The following is a 20,518-nucleotide window of genomic DNA, read 5'->3' as shown; positions in this document are numbered from 1 at the left end:
TAAATGTAGTAAATGATTTATACGAGCATTATAAATTATCAATTATTATAGAAGCCAAGGTGTGTATGAAAACGATCCACAGCCGAGTCTATCACACGCGTGGTTATTATAGTTTTAAATAATTTCAAATAATATGTACTATATATACGGTAAAAACCACACAAATGAGTGTGTTAAAAATATGTGTAGCTTACATCTAACGGAGTTTAAGATAGGGTAAACCCACTGGCATTATTTAATTTATCACCGTCACCGGCATGCAGGATCAACTATAGTATATAATAATATGAACCTTAAATCAAAATAATACGGAATACTATAAATAATATTAATAACGAAATGTTATCACTGTCATGAAACTATGTTGTGGTTTGGAAAGATAATGTGGACGGGATACCATAAAACACTATAGCCGTCCGCTGGGTTTACTATAATTTTGCATACCCGGAACGCCGTCTTACAATTTTTTCTCTCGACAGACGTACCAGTTGTTAACCTTGAACTTGGCAGCAACATCAACGGGAGTGCAATACAAGAGGGCATGGACGTGTACTTTGAATGTAATATCAAATCCAACCCGTGGGTTTACAGAGTGACATGGAGACACAACGTAAGTGAATATTATTATAATGTTTAAATCGATATAATATTTTTAAAAAAAAATAATAGGAGAATGTATAATATATGAGCATATGGTAAGTAATTGATGATAAAAAATATGTTATTTGTTTTAATATTCAAAATGTGATTTCTACGTTTATAAATCGTTAAGCTTTTATCGTTGCATTTTTATATATAATACATACAAATTTCATATATTTTTTTTCATTTACCACGTCCACTATTTCAACATATATTTTTGACCTTACTCGAATAATAATTATTAGTAAATACATCATATTCAACACGTTGACATATTGAGTAAATACGTCGAATTAGTTTAAACGAATATTATATTGAATTCGGAAATTCCTAATAATAATGTTTGCATGTCAAGCGTAACATTACAATAATGAGTAAATATTGAACCAACATAATTCTCTATATTATTTTTCACATGCCAGAATTCTATATCAACGATACAAATACTTATAGTTGATGGTATTAAAACTATCAAGAGACTTACCAAAAAAATTTTAATATTCTTAGATATTCATAAAATTTGAATATCGTTGCAAAATAAACAAACCAAAAATCAACAGTTAATATTGAAACTAAGCATATTATCATATAATTTATTTTCCATATAGGCACAAAAACAATATAATATATAGTATGTACAAAATAAATATTTTTAATTTTTATTGTATACTGAAATTAAATAGTTTGATACCTGCCCTGTAATAATATGAACAATTTTGGAGTACAGTTTGTTCGACACATAACATAATAATTAAGTTATATTATAATTACAATGAGCTCTTGTTTTAATATATAAAAAGCATAAAATCTATAAAAGTAATTGAATTATCCGGTACACAGTGGTTAAATAAAAAGTTCATTTTAACATAACAAACATATTATTACGATGTTTACTTTACTTTTTTTCTTTTTTAATTCTAATAAATGGTAAATTGTATTAATTAGTGATCACGACTACTATATTTATATTCAGTTGGACGTGGTCGTTTCCACAATACAAAAAGGTCTTAAAAATGAATATGACTTTTAGTCTATCAAAGTTTTAATTGTAACGCGTCTATACAATTTCATCACACTTATCGTATTCGGTACTCACAGGGAAAGCTGCTAAACAATAACCCGGCCGCTGGAACGATAGTCAGCAATCAGAGTCTGGTCTTGCAAAAGGTGTCCCGGAGCCGAGCTGGCATATACACGTGCGTCGGTAGCAATCAGGAGGGCGACGGCGAGAGCAATTCAGTTCCGTTGGATATTAAATGTAAGTATGAACGAATGTATAGTACTGTAACCTCCGTGGTGATTGCGAATATTGAGATACATTAAAATAAATGCATAGATTATATTTTTATGTAGTCTTTTTTTTCACATTTTTAGCCACAGTACTTCAGCTCATTAGTTTATAAACTAGTTAAAAAAAGTATTATGATAAATATGAATCCTAGATTTTGATGAACATTTAAAATGTGTGTAATATAGCAAAACATATGATTATTGCCGATTATTCAACTAAATAGTCATTTTTAGTTGAAAGTTAATAATATAGAAGAACTCTTGTTACAGTTCGCGATTCTCATCATTATATAATATATCCAAATTAAAACCTGCGGAAATCAGAACACAGCTAAATCATATTAATGAACGTCTGATTGTTGTTTTGCTCGATACTTTATAAAACAACAGTTAGAGTATTATTCAAAGAAAATCACACCGTGTACGGTAATCAACAGCTCATTATCGTACATCATACTTATATACAATAGAACCGTGATACCATGCCCCATCACAATGCATCTCAATAGTTCACATATCTGACCAACCAAAAGTCAAGCAACTTGTCTTACACCATTATTTTTCACTATCAATTATTACTATTATTATTGTTATTCGTTGGTATTTGGAATAATTATAAACAGACGTCTTTAATCGTAATTTGGCTATACAACTTTAGCTTCCATGTGCGTTCAACCATTGTGATGTAAATGTTTCCATTGTATTTCCCGAATATCCCAACGGGCCAAAGTAAGAGAATCCCGCCCCCAGTCATCCATAGACTAATATATTTGAAACCTATTTACTCATTTTGCAAATATTCGTAAACCGATTTCAGAATTAGATTATCATTTTCCAATCTAAAATAAATAAAAAAAAAAACAGTAGAATTAGAGAAAAACTTCATGCAGTCTTTCTAATAATTATCAGCTTCCTGAAATACCAACATTTTCAGAATTATCAAAACATTTTCTAACCCTCTTAATTTTAGAATTATCTTATATCTGTTTTTGTTATTTTATACTGGGCTGGAAAATTTTATGCAAATACTGAAAAACAATTTGCAACTAATTTAAAATTAATTTACTATGAGAGGGGGATCAATTTAAACCAAAAAGTAAACACGAGTACTAATGATCATAATGATTATTTTCGGGTGATCCATTCACTATTCATATAGTATGATTTTCTAACGTAATGTGCACTATTTTTTTTTTAATTTGGTGATACTTTAGCTTACTGCTTGGCTCATTTAACTCTGGATGTAAACACTTTTTTTACTTTCCATTTTCAACTATCGAGGCTACATAAATTAATTATACTTCTAAACTATTTCAAACCTAAAATATTTAAATGTCTTTCTAATTGACTTGAATAAAAACTTTTTAGTAGTCAGTATTACTTCTTAAATAACAGGTAGAAAGTGTAGTTACTCGGGCAATATTCAAAACAACCTTTAAATATCTTCACAATTTATTTTAAAAACATTGCTTTCCGAACAATTACTAATTATGATCTCTACAAAGTTTACTGTATAAAATGAATATTTTCAGTTTTTAACTTTGAAATACTTTTCATTTGGAAAACTTAAAACTTATAAAATATAGATTTAAAATGTGGAAAATAAAATAATATTCATTTAATTTCAACATATTAAAATTTAAAAATTCCAAATCGCTAGAAAATATTCGATTTAACCAAATACCATATATTACAAAATTTGTAATGTATAGACAAACAATTTTATTTTACTATTGTTGAACTGAATACAGTTTATTAAAAAAATAATCACCAAATTAACGATCTATAGAGACGTAAAAACAAAACACAACAAACACAACACTATTGATATACGCATGCCTTTACATAGATGATGCTGTTATTATATTTTACATTAAACTCGACATTCTCATGAGGCGATGACTAATGATGTAGATGTTTCTAAAATACTAAAACGCATAAATAATATAAAAAAAAACTTTTTTTCCGACTTAATCCTTTGTCGGAGACAAGCGAACATCTGTTCGGCGTCCGTGTACAGGCCACGCAATAAAAAGAGCTCGGATAAAAGTACATTAGTTGTTAATATTTTGTTAACGGACTTTCCCGCGGCGACTAGTATTATTCATTAAGACAAAACGAAAAAAATATATATAATATTATGTTCGTATTTATATACTGTTTTTATTTTTATTTTTTATTTTACCTCTCAGCTCACACTTTACGATCCGTACCGATTTTGTCCCGACGAAAATAATGTAATGTAATGTGTTTTCTCGGAAACGCGTGGAGCACAAAAAGAGCTCAACCGTTAAGTTCTCTGTTCGTTTTACGATCGTTTTATAACCTAATTCGATTGCTCATTCAAAAGTTTTCTCGTACAAAGTTTTTAAAGGGTGAATAATACTTAGTAAAAAGTCAATGTCTAACTGAAAATAAAGAAAACGATGGCTTAAAAAAAAAAATCTATTTAACTACGACGACATTTAAAGTTATCGCTGATCTTAGATATCCGTGCAATCATAACAGTGCGACTGGACTATTGTTTGTTGATTCATATTTTTAATTTATTTCACCGAGTTTAGGATTCGTGATTTGTTCCCGATGCATTGAAATGTTATAATAAAACCTATTAATCGGTGATACATTGTTCATAATACCGCATCTAGAAGGAACATTCCTGGCCGCTCCCCTCCACCTACACTTGGTGATTATAAACATTTTAATACGTATATTACTGACTATAGTCAATAAAAATGATCATTAGTTCACATGAATCCGGCTTAGTGTTTTAAAGCTTATATTCTCTTTATTTCAATCGTTTGCACGTGTTGTCGTATTCCACGCAAAGAGGTCGTAGTTTTAGCATATGTTCTGCTGCGAATAACGGGTCGAAATAATATACTGATATATAATACTTGTAACCGATAAATGTATTATTCAAATATAAGTACAGGTATTTACTGCCAATATATTTTATTTGAACCAAAATATGTTCAAGTATCTATTGTTGGAATATTTCACTACTATGCACCAATACAACAAATTCTTAAAATTATTCACAATGCACGTTTAAATCCGGATTTCTTTTTTTCTTTTTTTTAAGTCTTCAACGACTAGGTCATTAGCTCGCACATTTACATTAGCTATATACTTAACTAAATAATTAAGGATACATTACAAGGAGTATACATTATTTTTATTTAATGTATAATACATTGTTATTGATATTATTAAACTATTTCAGTACCGACAGCCAGAGGGCTTGGCGAAACTGGCCCAGGCCAGGGGCGCAAAATCCAGAATAAAATATACCATATATTGTACCAATTATTAATAACATAAATTTTATTTAGAATATGGACAAAATAATTATACTAGAATAGCTACGCTATAGTACTTTAATATAGTGTATTGTGTATAAAAATATTACAATTTACAAGTGTTCACAAAATAATATATCATTATAATATAACACCAAGACACTGAGTACCCGAATGATATTTTAAGAACTGTTAGTTGCCGATAATGTGTTGTGTTTTGTGTAATTGTTAATATAATGATTTTCTAACTCTATTATTATTATTAACTCATAGTTGCATGTTTAATTAAAAATTAGGATTCTAAATGTTTAATTTTTATATTTTAAAGACCTTCATCAATGTATTCATATTTATGGGTGGTAGATAACTACTCCTATTTTAGTATTTTGTATTTTTGTATCAGTCCATGAAAGGAAAAACTTGAGAAAGAAGTTTTAGTAAACTGAAAATTATTAAGAACTATCTAAGGTCTACAATGTCACAGGAAAAATTGACAAATATGAGTATTATATCGATTGAACGTGAATTGGCTTCAAAAATTTATTTTGAAAATATTATAGATGAATTTGCTACTAAAAAAACACGAAAAATGAAATTTTGAAATGTATAAAAGTATAATTATTTTTCAAATTATTATATAAGGTTATAATAAGTTTGGCAGTGTTTTTTTTCTTATTAAATATAATAATTATTATAATAGCTAATAAAAATAAAATAAAATAACGAATGTATAAATTTTTTATATGTGTAATTACGTTGGCGAGAAAGGGGGATAAATAATTTTTACAAGGGCGGAAATATGTTAAATGGCCAGGAGCGCAAATGAATATTGCTACGGTTCTGCCGACAGCAATGATGTTGAAAAAGTTATGTATGAAGTGAATGTTTTGTTCTCAGAATTATCTTCTATCATTGTTAATGAGTAGTTAAGTATGAGTGTTTGTTTCTGTATTCCAAATTCCGGGCCCTTGAGGAAGATCATGAACTTAATTGTGCAAAATTCGTCATATTGGTTGCAGTGAGGCAAAATTCGTGTTTTATTAGATGAAGTTAGTGTGCTCGGGTCTTACACGTTAATTATGAATATCTCATAAATTTATATAATTTTTTAATTATTTTAAGTTTGTAGTCGCTGTAGTTTCTTCCCAATATGCTTGATATAAATATTGGCAGTGTCTATATTATGTATTATGTATTTGAAATATTAAATTTTGGTAAGAAAAGATAGTGATAGTTGTGAATATAGGATACATGAGTGTATCGTTACCTAGCTAACGAGTCGATTTTCTCAATAGCTGTAACGATTATATGAAAATAAACCTAAACAGATTCGATAATTTTTAGATATTTTCATAGCACTGTTATTGATTTGGCGAATAAACTAGTTAAAGTAGTAACTCCAGGGCTAAACAACTCTCAAAGAATCAAAATGAAATTCAGTATTTATAATTTTGTTCAACCCTTCAGTAATTATTGATTATGAAGTGATATTCTTGTTTAAGATAAGAATTTAAGTGTTTATTTTAGGGAACTTTTTCCAGAAGTGAGTAAAGTTTTTGTATTGAGACATATATTAAATATATGTATATTATTTAAATCAGCTATACATAATTTAATTTTAACATTTCAAAATGTTATAATTACAACAATATTATTTTTAGAGCATATTATTCTGTTCATAATTGGAAATATTACTATGAGATGTTTTTAACTTTGTGGTTTAAAAGAATAATAATATACTATGGCCGACGGCCGTATTAAAGTCCAAAATTATAATTTATTCGTAGTTAAATAATTCGGTGTTTTTTTTCGGTCATTGAACATCTTTCAATTCGAACCTTACCTAACCCTTTTCATCCAACGTCAGTAAGCGACGCCGCAAACTTCAACACAGACGCTCGCTGTTTTAATAATTACAATTTTGGGTGCACTTCTGTGAAGTTTCGGAAAAACGGGTAAAAACAGATGGACCCGGCGATTAATAAACAGAGATTGACCCAACTCGGTTCGTTTGTCACCGTCATCGACGTCACTGCAGTTGTAACTGTTTTCACTGATGGGGAGACAATGCGTTTTCGTCCCTATACACTAATTGACAATATTATATGTTATAAAATACAATAAATACAAACGGTTTGATTTAATTTCTGAAGAAGTATTTAGATAAAATACGTATAATTAAGTCACTTTTTTTATCTCTCGAAATCATACGATTCATATATTTTTTAGATGTATAGTTTTTAAAGTTATCCAAATAGATTTAACGACAATCAAAATGATAGTAGTTTGAAAATCGAACTGTATTTTAAATACATTTAAAATATATTATTTTAATAACACCTACTTAATTAAATAAAGCAGCCGAATTTTGCACACCTATTCCTCAATACTCGAAGAGTGTTTATAGTTTTGTTTTCAACTCTTATAAATTGCCATAGCTAATCTCCTCACAAATAATTTTTTTTTGTGCTAACAAAAATCGAATATTTTTTTTATGTGTATATAATATATAAGGTTTTAATTGATAACAGTAATAAAAGAGACTTATATAATTTTTACATGTACAGTATATAATATACTACTATATATGTGTGTAGCTTATAATAATACTCAAAAACTATTCGATCAATTTGACGTAAATTTCAAGTCGTTGTTAGAAATATCAAAAAAGTTTAAAGCGTTCTTTGAATAACGTTCAAAAATATATTATGACTAATTTTATCTAATCTTTTACATGCGTATTTCCCATCTCGGTCTAATTAGTTTATAAATTGATGCCAATGTCGATTTTCCCATAGCCTGAGGAACACTAAAATCTATATACACCTATTCATACTCTATTCACCCAAATTTTATAATTGTTAATTTCTCACTTTTTCTTCTGCTCCATTCGTCAAATTACTGGATACTAGTGCTTACCGAAATTCACGTTTCACTTTAATCCTCATCAAATACCTATATTGAAAAATATATTGACGTTTCCCTAGAAAGTGTATTGTAAAATTATATGTCAATTAATTGTATAATAGTTTAAACCCGTATATTTAAAGTAATCTGTACGTAAATATAGTGAGAAAAATATCACTATAATCGTATTTATTAATTTTTCAGTCGCTCCAGTATGTCGACCCGGACAGGAGACGGTGCAAGGGGTGGGCAGACGCGAAGCTGCCAAAGTTCTGTGCGAGGTGGAGGCTAACCCGTCGGACAACGTCCGGTACACGTGGCGTTTTAACAACTCTCGAGAAACGGTCGACTTGGATCGTGATCGTTACACGGAGGAGGGGCCGCGGAGTACTGCTGCGTACACGCCACTTACGCCACTCGATTACGGGACACTCATGTGTTGGGCAAGCAATGAGTTCGGCAAGCAAACAGTGCCGTGCGTGTACCAGGTGATAGCAGCCGGTAAGTGTTTTTTGGTACAATAAATTATGATATAAAATACAATATAATAAACGTCGCTGATACCTTATTATATTTATTAAAAAATCGATACTATACTATATCAATCGAAATCGTTACAGCTTATGTGGTTAATCCTTCGTGGTTTATGCATTTACTCCAAAGTAAAAATCCTAAGCCATCGACCACAGACCTGTAACGATTTTCGCGTATCGTGCACATACATAATATTAATACATATATCAATTTTTTTGCACACGCGTAATTTTGTGGGACGCTGTTTGATTCTTGCAAATAATTCATTTATATTTATGTCATTAAATCCCATTTGGTGGGTTTTTCATTCCTATAGAAATTGTTCAAGTTTTTAAATTAAGCCGAAACTTTTAATAAATACGCAATGACGGAGTTTTTTTTTATGTCTTTATGTTTATAACATATATATACATATATATATACTATAAGGTCATACTATGTGCAATGCGTAACATGATGTATTTCGAAATGCCACGCTTAAAAATATTAGTTATAAATGTTAAAACTTTAAACATGCGTGTTGCGTGGAGAATAAATCAAAAGGAATGCACACTTTAACGGTATAACGAGCTAATATGTCACAAACTATTCGTAAAAACTATAATTGTAATAATACTCGTATTATGTGTCAATAAAAAACTATTGCGTGACATGGCGGAAAAAAAATTTGATTCGATTGTAAATGGGTCAGCGTGAAATAAAAACAATTTAAAATGAACGTCGACAATAATCTGAGTATTTAGGCATCTAGCTACTCTAATATTTAAAAATAATAACACTATATAATATTTATATGTACATATATTTTAGTTAGCGTTTTTCACCGTTTTCGGCCTCACCAATAATGGTTCTTTGAAAATATTTTGCTATTGTCTATTACAACTCCGCCATCGTGAATATTAGACTTTGTTCTATCGCTGAGACTACGCAAAAAAATGTATTGATTATAATTCGATAATTTCACGTAGCGAGTGTATCTGTGGCTCAACTCATTCACCGTCTATTTCCTTGTTTGAATAAGATTTCTAATCACTCTCCATAGAGATAACGAGTGTGTAGAACACGCTTTAAAAAAAATAATTAATAACTAAGATGCCGTCTTATGAAATATTATTCGGATCATTCTTAACACCTTCAGATATGTCCAAGTTCACTTATATTAAACATTTACTAAAAGCTTTCTATGATTTTGTACTAGAAAACGTACGAAAATTTCAATTCTCATACTTCCCCACAAACCTGCACTATCGTCAACATCAACAAAAACTCATGAATCGTATTTAACCGTCACATTGCGCTATCGCCGCACACCTAAATATAGTGTTTAAAAAGTTTATAACCAAACTACTCCAGAAATGACGTGACGTACTCTTCACGACTATTCTTCTCCAGGCGGACAAACTTTTCGGCATTGCCTCTGCGGAAGTGTGTAATAGAAACCACATCGTGTAGACCAAGTGGAAGTTTTCACAATAATAATATTACATAATGGCGTTTCCGGGGAACCCGGCGACCGACATCCGGACCGCGCGAACAAAACCAGAACAACCCGGACCTTTTGTGAGAGCCACTCACCGAACTTGGCGTTTAACTTTTGGCATAACGTTATGCGCCACCGAGTCTGTTCCTTTTAGCGGAACCCGTGGACTGCGGTATGACAACGAAATGCGACGAGACCATGAGTGGACGATGAGCGGTCGAGGAAGGGAGGTAGAAAAATAAAAACTAAATTTCCCGTGAGATTTTGGATGAAAAAAAATTCGCACTTATTATACGGAAATGAACCACGCAACTCTCGTTGCCACGGTTCGACAACCGTCTCGCAGTTTAGTAAATACACAAGTTTAGAGCCGTGCGAACGAAGACCGAAATTATTGGTGCATTATATAGAATAATACGTGTCCACAATGCCCTTGAGGTTAGCCCAAAAGCAGTTATCCCGAGCTTTGAACTTAAGAAGTTTTTCTTTATTATTATTATTATTATTATCATCATCATCGTCATCATCGTGCGCTGTAGTTGTGCCTTGTGCGTTAATGGCCAACGCGTGCGTAAAAATACAGGCGGACAACAAGCCTCTAAATTATTCACCGAAAAACCGATTCTTTAAAAGTATCTATAAATATCCTATTATATACTGTAGTATGTAGGTACTTCCGCAGCTTAATTCAACATATATTACAGTTGCCCCGTATAAATTCGTCTATACGTATATACGGTATACACACATAGCTACTGACTAAAACAATTTAACGATCTTTAGATTTATAATCGAATTAAAAGTTTTAGACTAAAACAGTCTGCCGAAGACAAACGATTTCGGTTACCGTAAAAAATGTAAGACATTTAATCCCGAGAAATCATAAAACAAAAATATACACGACACCGTTAAACTGACCCGAAAAAGAGGACAGATCAATTCGTATATTGTACAAACGTCGTTTTCCAATTGATATTGGAAAGACAAAACTAGAATTGGAGGAATAAGAGCTGTGTTCAGGTTTAACCACGTAATGTCATACCAAACCCGAACTTTGGTTGAGTTAATATATCAATTGGGTTGCCAAACCCTGCATATGCCAAGTGAAACGTTTAACTTACTCTGATCATTAAGTTTTATTGAAATTTGTGGATCGCATCCCGTGTAATGATGCCCCTGAAAATGTTTACGGCCTAATACGATGAAGTAGTATAATAATAAAAAAAAATCAAACAAACAACAAAACGAATAAAAAAAATTGATACCGTTATTTAAAAAGTGCGTTTGTTTCTGCCATCCCGTGTCATTCAATAAATTTAAAAAAAAATCGTCACTTATTGTAATTAATATCTGTCTTAACATCATATTGTATTATACGTAAAATATTTGAAAAGTATATTATCATAATAATTTTATTATCAATAATCATTTATATCGATTCTAGGAGCAATATAATTTATCGTGATAGACGTAAATCGTTATAGATAAGATCGAATAAACCATATTTCTTATTTTAAATAATTGACATCCGAGTCTTTGACCTAACTGTATTTTTAGGAACGCTTATCATTATTATAGTCACCTTCTAAATTGTTTTAAATTATACACTCCCGAATGATCTTATTTTATTTTGTCTTTAATCTGCAAAAGAGATTCATTATTTCAAATCTAATCACGTTTTCGAAAATACTTGATTTTTATACCTAATTTAAAATCATATACCAGATATAATATCTTTTTAATATTTTTTATTATTATCATTTTATACAATTACAACATTAATTTTCAATTTAATTTCTGGAAACAGAATTGATAAAATATATGTCAGAGTATTTCGATGACGTACACAAATTAAAATTCGAACAAGTAGATAATTTAATTTTAGTATACCAGCATTTTTCGGGATAATATACGTCTGTCTATTCGTTGAATACTTATAACTAATTAACTACATAAACGATCGAAATGAAATGTCCACAATTATCCGCACGTTCGGGGCGTGACATTTCTCCGTGAGCTCGGTTCATCGGTCGAAACGAGAGTACAGTGTAGTAATATCTGTACTTAAAACATGACTGTTTATTATATATTGACATATTATAATATTTTAACCTTTTTACGCAGGGCGTCCGGACAACTTGGAAAACTGTACGGTGGTAAACCAGACGTCGGCGTCGCTGGTGGTCCGGTGCCAGCCTGGTTTCGACGGCGGCCTCAGCCAGAGGTTCGTCATGGAGGTATATGACCGTCACGGACAGTCGCTGGCCGGCAACGTGACGGCCGACCAACCGGCGTTCACCGTCGGCAGTTTACCGTCTGGCCTGGGATTCGACATCAGCGTCTACGCGTACAACAGTCGCGGCCCGTCCGATCCCGTTCAGCTACACGCCTACACCCTCAAGTCGGCCGAGAAACGCACGGGTACGTTATAGATGCAGATATAATATTAAATAATGAATATTATTATTCATTATCATCAGATGTCATAGACTCGCGCAGTTCTATAACATTACATCAACGTTCTGGGTATTCCGCGCTATTGCCAATTATTGACAAACAATGTTTATACTCGCGTATCGTTCGCAATAAATTATTATTGATTTATATACACAATCCGACAATCCTAATTGATAGTACTCCGATTTCCATAAATAATATCGATTTATTCGTTTCGAATAGTAAACGCTCAGCAGTTAGCAATCTACCTATAGTTAGTTATCTCTATACAGTATAAGTGATTAGACATCCTACTATTATTGTGGGAGGGTCGAAGGATCGGAGTCGTCGTATATAGTACGTCGTTTTAACCGCAACCGTCAGGAAAGCCGTGGTAATAAGTGTTATTATGTTTTGGATCGCGTATCAAAACAACGAAAACGAAAAAAATATATGTATATATATATATATTGTATAATATCGCTGATACGCGTTATTGCGTTATACGTGCTCCCATTTAAATTGATAACCCCCATTCGAGAATAAATTATGAAAGCGTTACCGCACGAATAATCCGTTTTTCTCCCATTTTCGTATTCGTTTATAGTCGCGTCTTTCTCTCTCTCTCTATCTCTCTATCGAAAATTCGATAGTGCCACGTTGATGGATTTTTATACCGTGGTTCAAACTTTATTCTTTTCGAATGGTTTCGATAAGCTTCCGAGGCGATGGAAGACACGAACTCGAGTAAAGTGCTAAAGCTAAAAGTAAAGTGCTATAGTAAAGTAAACTTCAATGCACATCATTTTATGGGTTTTATAAGCACTCCTACAGATTTAGCCGTAGCATAACCATAGTTTCGTACAATTATGTAGAGCGTCTGGAACAATCTGACATTAACTGACAATACCTATGTGAGGGGTTTTCTTGTGAATACCATCTATCTACCTTATATTTTATTTTATTATATGGTGTTCTTCAATATTATATTTAACGAATAAAACAGTTACTCGAAAGCAATATCGGATAAACATGTTATAATTTCCCATTATAGTTTTTGTCATTATTCGAACCACTCGATTCTTACTCACTCCCCTTTATACGATCGTACTTACTACTGTTATAAAACTCCGTTTACAGATATTATATAAACTTCATAATTTTGAAGTTGAAAACTATTTATACTTAACAAAACTTACAATTTACAATGCATATTTTACATAATATTACGCGTTGCTATATACTTTTCAAGTTGAATACATTATAATACTTTAAAGATATTTCCTTTACTTTAACTTTGTTACAATTACGTGCACTCTGTAAGCTATATACAAATTGTAACACATAATTTACGAGTTTATGGCCAATAAAGCTCTATTACTATATCATTCTTATTAATAATTAATATTGCACATTTGTGTAATGTTTATTTTATGTAAAATACTTTATATGTGTATATGACTATCTAGAACCGGAATAATAAATTAAAAATGCGTAATGAAATATTGCTCACCTACTTAAAATCCGAATTATCTCACATTAATGTGTTTTCAATTACCATCCCATCAACGATTGTAACAACGGTTAACTATGATAATACCGTTACTAATAGTATGTTGAGTTCACGGGAAAGCTAATACAATTATACGTCTCGGCTCGTGGGAAAGCTGTTTTGAAAAAACATTGTAAGACAATGTAATAGGTGCGTCAAAATGGCCAGGAAAACTTTATTAAAGTTTTAAATTTAAACAGTTATTGAAAGTTAGAAATAATTAAACTTGTAGAAGTAACGGCCAGGCTGTCTTAAAATCATTAGGTTATAAAGATGTTTAAAATCAATGAATATTCTTTGAAATTAGTTTTCTGTTTTTAAATAATCGACCTCCGAACATACGAGTGTATGTGATATCATGTAAATAATGTATTTCAATCGAGCAAAGGAAATAACTATGATATCGCGGAGCGCTGGATAGGCAATATGGGTACACGACGTGAGAGGTACTATATTATTATAATGATGTTTACTGTAATTTTATAGGCAAACAAAAATCAAAACTATTTCGTCACACATCATTCATCGGATACGATCACGTCTGTTCGAATTGTCCTAAAATCGAAATTACCGTGGTGTTATTCGATTTGAAAAACTGGCAGTGGATAATATGTACATCTTTAGTTAAACGCACATGCGTAATTTTAATTTCACACACGAATCAATATTATATAATATACAGTATTCGCGATATTGACATATCTCGACAACCTAGGTAAAATGTTATAGACCGATGGCTTTTACACAAAACGCGCGAGCTATACGCACATACCAATAATAACAACGACTTTCATCGGCGTCTGGTAGTGTCTATAAATATGATTTTTATCGTTTGTGAATTCTACGTCGTTGCCTCGGCGTCCGTATTATGGCTCGCTCGGTTATAATACCTGCGGAACGTACAAAGAGTTCGAGAAAATCGAATAAGCTTGCCTATTGCCTCACAAATAGCGTTCTCAATTGAAATTTATTCCGGGCCGATAGTCATTACTTAAAAGAATACATACGAGAGCCTGCACTCGCGGGCTCGTGTGAGTGTATGTGTGTGTGTGTGTATTCCGATCACGTAGCCGACTGGCCTTGGCTTCGGGGAGCTCTAACAATGGCAGGGAAGAGCACCTACGTACACTCAATTACGTCCGAGTTTTGCGGGGCTAGGAAAGTGATGATCAAAAATGAAATAGTGACGCGCTGTGCACCCCGAGACGCAACAACAAGTTCTCGACGAACGCCGATAACGTATTACCCAATCGTGTGATTAGATTAACCTAATGCGGAATTCTCTTGTAGTCGGCTGTAATAAAATGTAATACCCGCACGCTCGCCCATAACCGTTGTTACAGGCTCGCTCGGCCACGTGAACACGTATTGGACCAACCTTTTATTGACTTTTTCCAACTAATGCGCATTAGACAATTTTTTGTCGGTAACAAATCGATTCCCGCACAACGCGAACGAGTGACATAATTTATTAAGTACCTACATACGTATTTTTTAATAATAATACAAAACCCCCGGGGACGGAGATGTTTACTTAAAAGAACAATATACCTATTGCATATGATGGGATTAACGACGTTCGTCGAGAACACGTCGACAATATTATAATAACGGTAGCAATATTTAAGGACAGTGCTGATTCGAAAAGAGGTGTGTTATATTATACTTTGAGTGACGTTTCTGCTATTTAAAATCATTCGTCGGAGAAAATTTCACTGTAATAGAATATTTTAAAATTATTTTCAAACGTTAAACTACTCGCTGCATATGTTCTGTACTTAAAAGTAACGCTATCTGAGTTTTAATAAAAACCAAAATCACAGTGTATACTAATGTAAAAAAAATCAAATGTATTTGGTCGTTATTTGTAACGATCTTGCATTAGCCATAATAATGGTTAATAATAGTTAACGACTAACTCAACCCGCTCATTCAGATAATATTATCCACTCGTCGTGTAGCGAATTAGCATAACAGCCTAAAGTCCGGAATTTAATTGAGCGCACGTATCGGCTATCCGAAAAATCTGCATGTCGGATGATTTCGTTCTTCAGCCGTTGTGACGAAATCATACAATATAATATAATATTATTACTCGTGACGACTTCGTATAAAGACGTTAATGTTTTTATTTTCTTGTATTTAGCGGTCACGCCCTCGGGATTTCGCTTTCCGCCCATGCTAACCGTGATCGCCGTCGGCTGCGTCGCGTCTGTCGTATCGGTCGCGTGTATCGTGGCCGTGGCTGTGGCTGTACAGCGGAAACGGACTAGGCGCCGTCGTCGCGAACGGTCGAACGACGAGTCTAAAACGGCCATCGATAGCGGAACTGGAACAGGAACAGCAGCTGGAACCGGAATTGGCGATGGTGGCGGAATCGATGGCAGCGGCACAGGAGGAGGGATCGATGGAGGTATAGGAGGAGGCGACGGTGGAGATCGTCATCATCAACGAGCGGATACCGTTGATGACGGACTCGAAAAAAATCCTGACATCATACCGCACGACAACGGTGAATATCTAGTCTATTATTTTTAAATTCCAAAAAAGATAAAAAAAAAAAATTTTAAATGAAAATTAATTAAAAACTAAGACAAATAAAATTTTACTATGCATAGGTGATACCATTTTTTATTTTTTTTTAATAAACAATTCAAATGAAATCTCAGTATAGTACTATCCACAAATTAACAGATGTCAAATGATATCGGTTATTCGTACCTATGTAGTTCAAAACAAACGAACTTTTCCTTTTCACTACTTCCATTACATTATTATATTATTATTATTATTATATATATTTTTCGAACAAAAGCAACTCGTGTTCGAATAGTTATCAGTGTTTTTCCGTTCATTGTATTCAATATCGGGGCACATCAAAACGGATTATATGAAATATTATATAATTTCTATTGTGAATCAGCCACAATTTATCTCTAATGGAACGCCCACCCCCATATAGTCTGCTATAAAATCTGTAACATTTTTTTTCTTTGTAAAATTAATTATTGTTTATTTTTGATCGTCCGACATTTTAACGGAATTGCTTCCCTTCTTTTATTCTTCTTTTTTTTCTTGGATGTATTTTTTTCCATCAAAGCGTTAGTTAGATTTAGACGTTGGCCATGAATCATAACGCATTTATAACTAAATTAAAATCGTAATAGTAAACAACTAAATATACTTTTACCACTCAATCTCAACCCCCCAAGGTTATATAATAATATTTTATTTTTAATATGGTCGAAAATTAATATTTGTTTATTGGTTGGATGTTAGTCATTTTCGTATCGTTTGAGAAAAAAAAATATTAAATGTTCTCGTTTTGTAATATAATAATGTATATAGTATATGGGCTGAAAAAATAATTTACGTTTTATCTATAGTTTTTTTGATTTTATTTTAAAATGTATTTTTTCCGATAAATAAGTAACAATGTTTAAACATTAATTCAAATAGAATATTAATATGAATATAACATGACGTTTTTTCGTGATTTATTTAAACATATTAGGTACATATTATATTTTAATACAACAGAATTCTCTCAACAAAGTTCTTTTGAGTTTGTTAATATAATATTTTCTCGGAATTAAATATTTTTTTCGCAACTCGTGTGAGAGTTTGTACTATACATCAAAATAACTATTATGTTATATGTTTATATATGAAATAAATAAATTTCTACCGTAACAATTTTATTTTTAGTTTTAACAACAGCTTTAGACTAGATGATTTTAGTTAACTTTATACTCACTTTCGTCATGAAAATATATATTTTTCTAAAATATACACGATTTCTCCACAGATTACTTAGACGAAGACGAAAAGGCATTTGAACGGTTAAACAGTGGCAGAATATACTCTTCACGAATGGTCGACGCTGAAACATGTAAACAACAAGTAAGTCCAATAAGCGTAACACGGTTTGAACGTAGAATAATTTATAGCCGAAAGCGGACTTAAAACGAAAATTCTAATTTATTACAAAAGTGTAGAGAAAAACCATAAAATACTTGGTATTTGTTTGCAAGTTGTAGATTATCGCAACTACCAAAAATGCACAACGGTCTACTACCATAGTTCAGCCGATACGTAAAAAAGGTTACGACCGGTATGTTCTGATAGCTAAGAATAAAAAATAATATATATATACTGTTTATTTGATTGAGAGTCCTCAACTTTTTCGATAAATTAGAACACCATTCATGACAAAACCCCAAAGCGACATTATCACATATTTGAAAGTAATGCAGGTACATCATAGTATAACATTATGGCATTATCAGTTAATATGATTACCTACCAATTAGTTGTAATTTATAACGAACGCGGAAAATACATCGAACACTGCAATTTTAAAAATACTGACTATGACTGACCGCAATGAATTAAAAGTAATCAGGATGAACCACATAATGTATTTCCCTGGTGCATTTTTGAAAGTCTTCAATCAGTTCAATCTACACGATATTCCCATTCACCTCAGAATTTTACTTATAAAAATAAAATTGTTGATATACCTACTAAAATATAATATGCATTTATTTCAAAAGTCCAAACAGGTTATTATTATACCTACATAATACTAAGGAATTTAATTGATAATATTCTATTAGGTACTATATTATGTACAATTTATATTAATTTATATCCATATTTATATGAAAATTCAAAAAACTACGTAGACTTTTTCATCATTTACGTTATATAATAATATAAACTTTGTTTATTAGCTTTGTTATATTATAGTAATGTACTTCAATCTATATTATATGTGTTTGCGCACTCGTGGATATCTGTGTGTGTGTGTGTGTATGTACACTTTTGCAACATTAATATTAGTTTTGTTCTTAAAATTAATATGATTTCTTATTGTTCGAATACGAACATTTTATGTTTTCTCTCGGCCATGCTATGATTAAAAATAAAAACTGAAATTGTATTAACTCTATATTATCCTTCAACGCCATCATGAAACTATAAAACATTCAGTTATTAAAACTAATTTGAATGTAGAATACGTTTAAACCAATGGCGTACGCAATACACACACGTTTTTATTCCCAATGATCATAATGCATAATTATATGACAGCTAAATATGGTTGGGTGTACATGAAATAAAATAAGTATTAAACGAAAGGTATTATAATAGGTAGACATTGTAGGTACCTACCTACGTCATTACGCTCGATCGTGCACAAACATAAATTACATTGCGTGGATTTGAATAAATAAATAAACGTTCATAATACATTACATTATTATACAACAAGACCGACCGCCGTCGAAGATATAAGCATCGCAGAGGCCTTAATCTCCTTGTACTCGTCATCATTGAAATCCGCTGTACTTATAGCTCGAAATAATTTTGCAAACGACCGCGAATTAGATATATTCGAATATAATTATGTATATGCTTCCCGAATCGATCTCTGAGTGATAATTCTAATGGTGCTCATCGGGGACATGACACAAATCTTGTTTTCAAGTGCTACTCCTAGATATTTTTAAAATTCCAAACTTTCGTTAAAAAATTAACATAGTATAGGTAAGTACGTGTTTTTTCTGTGTACGCCTAATAATATTTTTTTACAAAATTCTGCTTCAGTCAAGAATACCATCATTAAAAATATTAAAGACTAAAACTTGGGTAAATTAACATTTTACATAATAAAAATGTTTGAAAAATCATTATAATAATATAATATAATAATTACAAATTGCAAATTTCTTATATTAATATTTTATGATAAAAATACATTTTATTGTTATGACTATTTATTACATTTTTATGTTTTCTCATCAATGTTCGGTGTAATACAAATCATTTACTAAGCTACTAGAAAGTTTCAAAAATAACTATACTTTACCAATTGTCAATCTACAATAACGTGTAGAAATAAAAATGAGAATTGTCGTTCTCTGTTATATTAAAAAAATCTCGCTATTCTTTGTAAAGCTAATATTCTATAGTATATAATATTATTTGCTTGGAATTTAAAACGAATATTATTATCAGATCACAATTTATAACATTATTATCAGATAAAAAAAAAGTTTCACATAATATAACCTTGCATTTGTTGACTGATGAGACTTTTAAGAGGATTTCGATCGATGCTAGAGGTTTCCTTAACCATAAAATCACCCGCACGTCAGTTAGGTCTACGTAATGTTTAAATCAATAAATTAAAATAGTAAATCGACTCAAAAATTGACCTCGTTTTCAAATTCTTAGATTTCTTAAAAATATATGTCAAAGAACGTTTAGTCTAAATAATTTTTATTTTTTATATTATATACGTCATACTATTGTACATTTATACCAATTAGAAATATTATAGGTACTAAAAATATAACTATATAAATA

General features: G+C 31.4%; 1 protein-coding gene across 1 annotated transcript in view; it reads left to right on the top strand.

Moving 5' to 3' along the window:
- Positions 1 to 20,518, top strand: part of LOC132924052 (nephrin-like) — a 433,787-nt gene that overhangs the window by 403,008 nt on the left and 10,261 nt on the right. The window contains exons 8-13 of the mRNA XM_060988125.1: positions 480 to 610; positions 1,741 to 1,900; positions 8,346 to 8,642; positions 12,280 to 12,576; positions 16,290 to 16,655; positions 17,952 to 18,046. Of these exons, the coding sequence (XP_060844108.1) occupies positions 480 to 610; positions 1,741 to 1,900; positions 8,346 to 8,642; positions 12,280 to 12,576; positions 16,290 to 16,655; positions 17,952 to 18,046 (1,346 nt within the window). The remainder of the gene's footprint in view (positions 1 to 479; positions 611 to 1,740; positions 1,901 to 8,345; positions 8,643 to 12,279; positions 12,577 to 16,289; positions 16,656 to 17,951; positions 18,047 to 20,518) is intronic.

This window comes from Rhopalosiphum padi, chromosome 3 (genome assembly GCF_020882245.1).
Source record: "Rhopalosiphum padi isolate XX-2018 chromosome 3, ASM2088224v1, whole genome shotgun sequence".
NCBI classification, from domain to species: Eukaryota; Metazoa; Arthropoda; class Insecta; order Hemiptera; family Aphididae; genus Rhopalosiphum; species Rhopalosiphum padi.
This window is presented reverse-complemented; position numbering and strand designations above follow the sequence as displayed.